Below are 872 nucleotides of genomic sequence, written 5' to 3'. Positions count from 1 at the left end.
CCTTATACTTATGTCATGCCTTGTCAGTCGTGCAGTATGTGGGGGGTTACAGCATGTGTCAATTGCCACGTCTCGTATCTGTACTTCTCTGATATTGATCATACTGTAGTAGTACCTCCTAGACATACCTGACATTCTATATATACCTGAAGTTGTGCTCCAGTTCTGAGTGGTGTGTCTATGTGCATGTTTCACTGAACGTGGTGTGGCAAGCCGAATCTCAGCCGCCCAATACGGCACTGAACTGATAGAGCCGTGAGTGGCGCTGTGTGTTCCCGTATCGCACAAACCAGTTAGGTTCCGGATTTCGGGTTCGAGCTTGCAAGCTCGGCTGTGTGGCGCGTGGTCAGGTGGGACCGGGCCTGACTTATAAGATTATAAGAAAATATTATATATTTGTTGTATCTACTCGACGTACCATACGCGATTGCCCTTTGGGCAACCGACCGCTCGGGGCAAGCTCTTCTGTTTGCTATGAATATTTCAACAAAACTCATGTTGATGGGTTGGGTACGGGTACCCACACGAGTTTCAGGTTTGAAAAGAGCCCCCGACAATCCCTTCTGGAGATCCCGCCTGTTCATGGTAGCACCGAATGCAGCCCATAACATGTACCCACACATAGCTTAACCCATCACCTGCCCTTCGGCCTACCTGAACTGGTACATTTCACTTATATTCTCACGTAGGGTCACAGACCATGGCGTAGGCAGGTCTGACCTTACGTGACATGCATAAGTACAAGATTCTGTGAATATGCACCAACTCAGGATTTACAGTATGCTGATAATCCATACAGTACAGAGGAGACTGCCTACACCATATGGTGTATAATGTGAAGCTGAAACATCTCACCATAACTGTTACATTAT

The 872-nt window shown here is 47.1% G+C and overlaps 1 protein-coding gene across 1 annotated transcript; it reads right to left on the bottom strand.

The window, feature by feature from the left end:
* Positions 1-293: 293 nt before the first annotated feature.
* Positions 294-584, bottom strand: GLOTRDRAFT_134224 (uncharacterized protein; the record flags this gene model as incomplete). Its single annotated transcript, XM_007873216.1, has 3 exons — positions 294-362; positions 419-472; positions 525-584. 3 exons carry the CDS (start codon positions 582-584, stop codon positions 294-296), a joined length of 183 nt encoding a protein of 60 aa, XP_007871407.1.
* Positions 585-872: the final 288 nt, after the last annotated feature.

Source organism: Gloeophyllum trabeum (assembly GCF_000344685.1).
Source record: "Gloeophyllum trabeum ATCC 11539 unplaced genomic scaffold GLOTRscaffold_00053, whole genome shotgun sequence".
Classification (NCBI taxonomy): Eukaryota; Fungi; Basidiomycota; class Agaricomycetes; order Gloeophyllales; family Gloeophyllaceae; genus Gloeophyllum; species Gloeophyllum trabeum.
The sequence above is the reverse complement of the archived record's forward strand: the minus strand, read 5'-3'. Positions and strand labels throughout refer to the sequence as shown.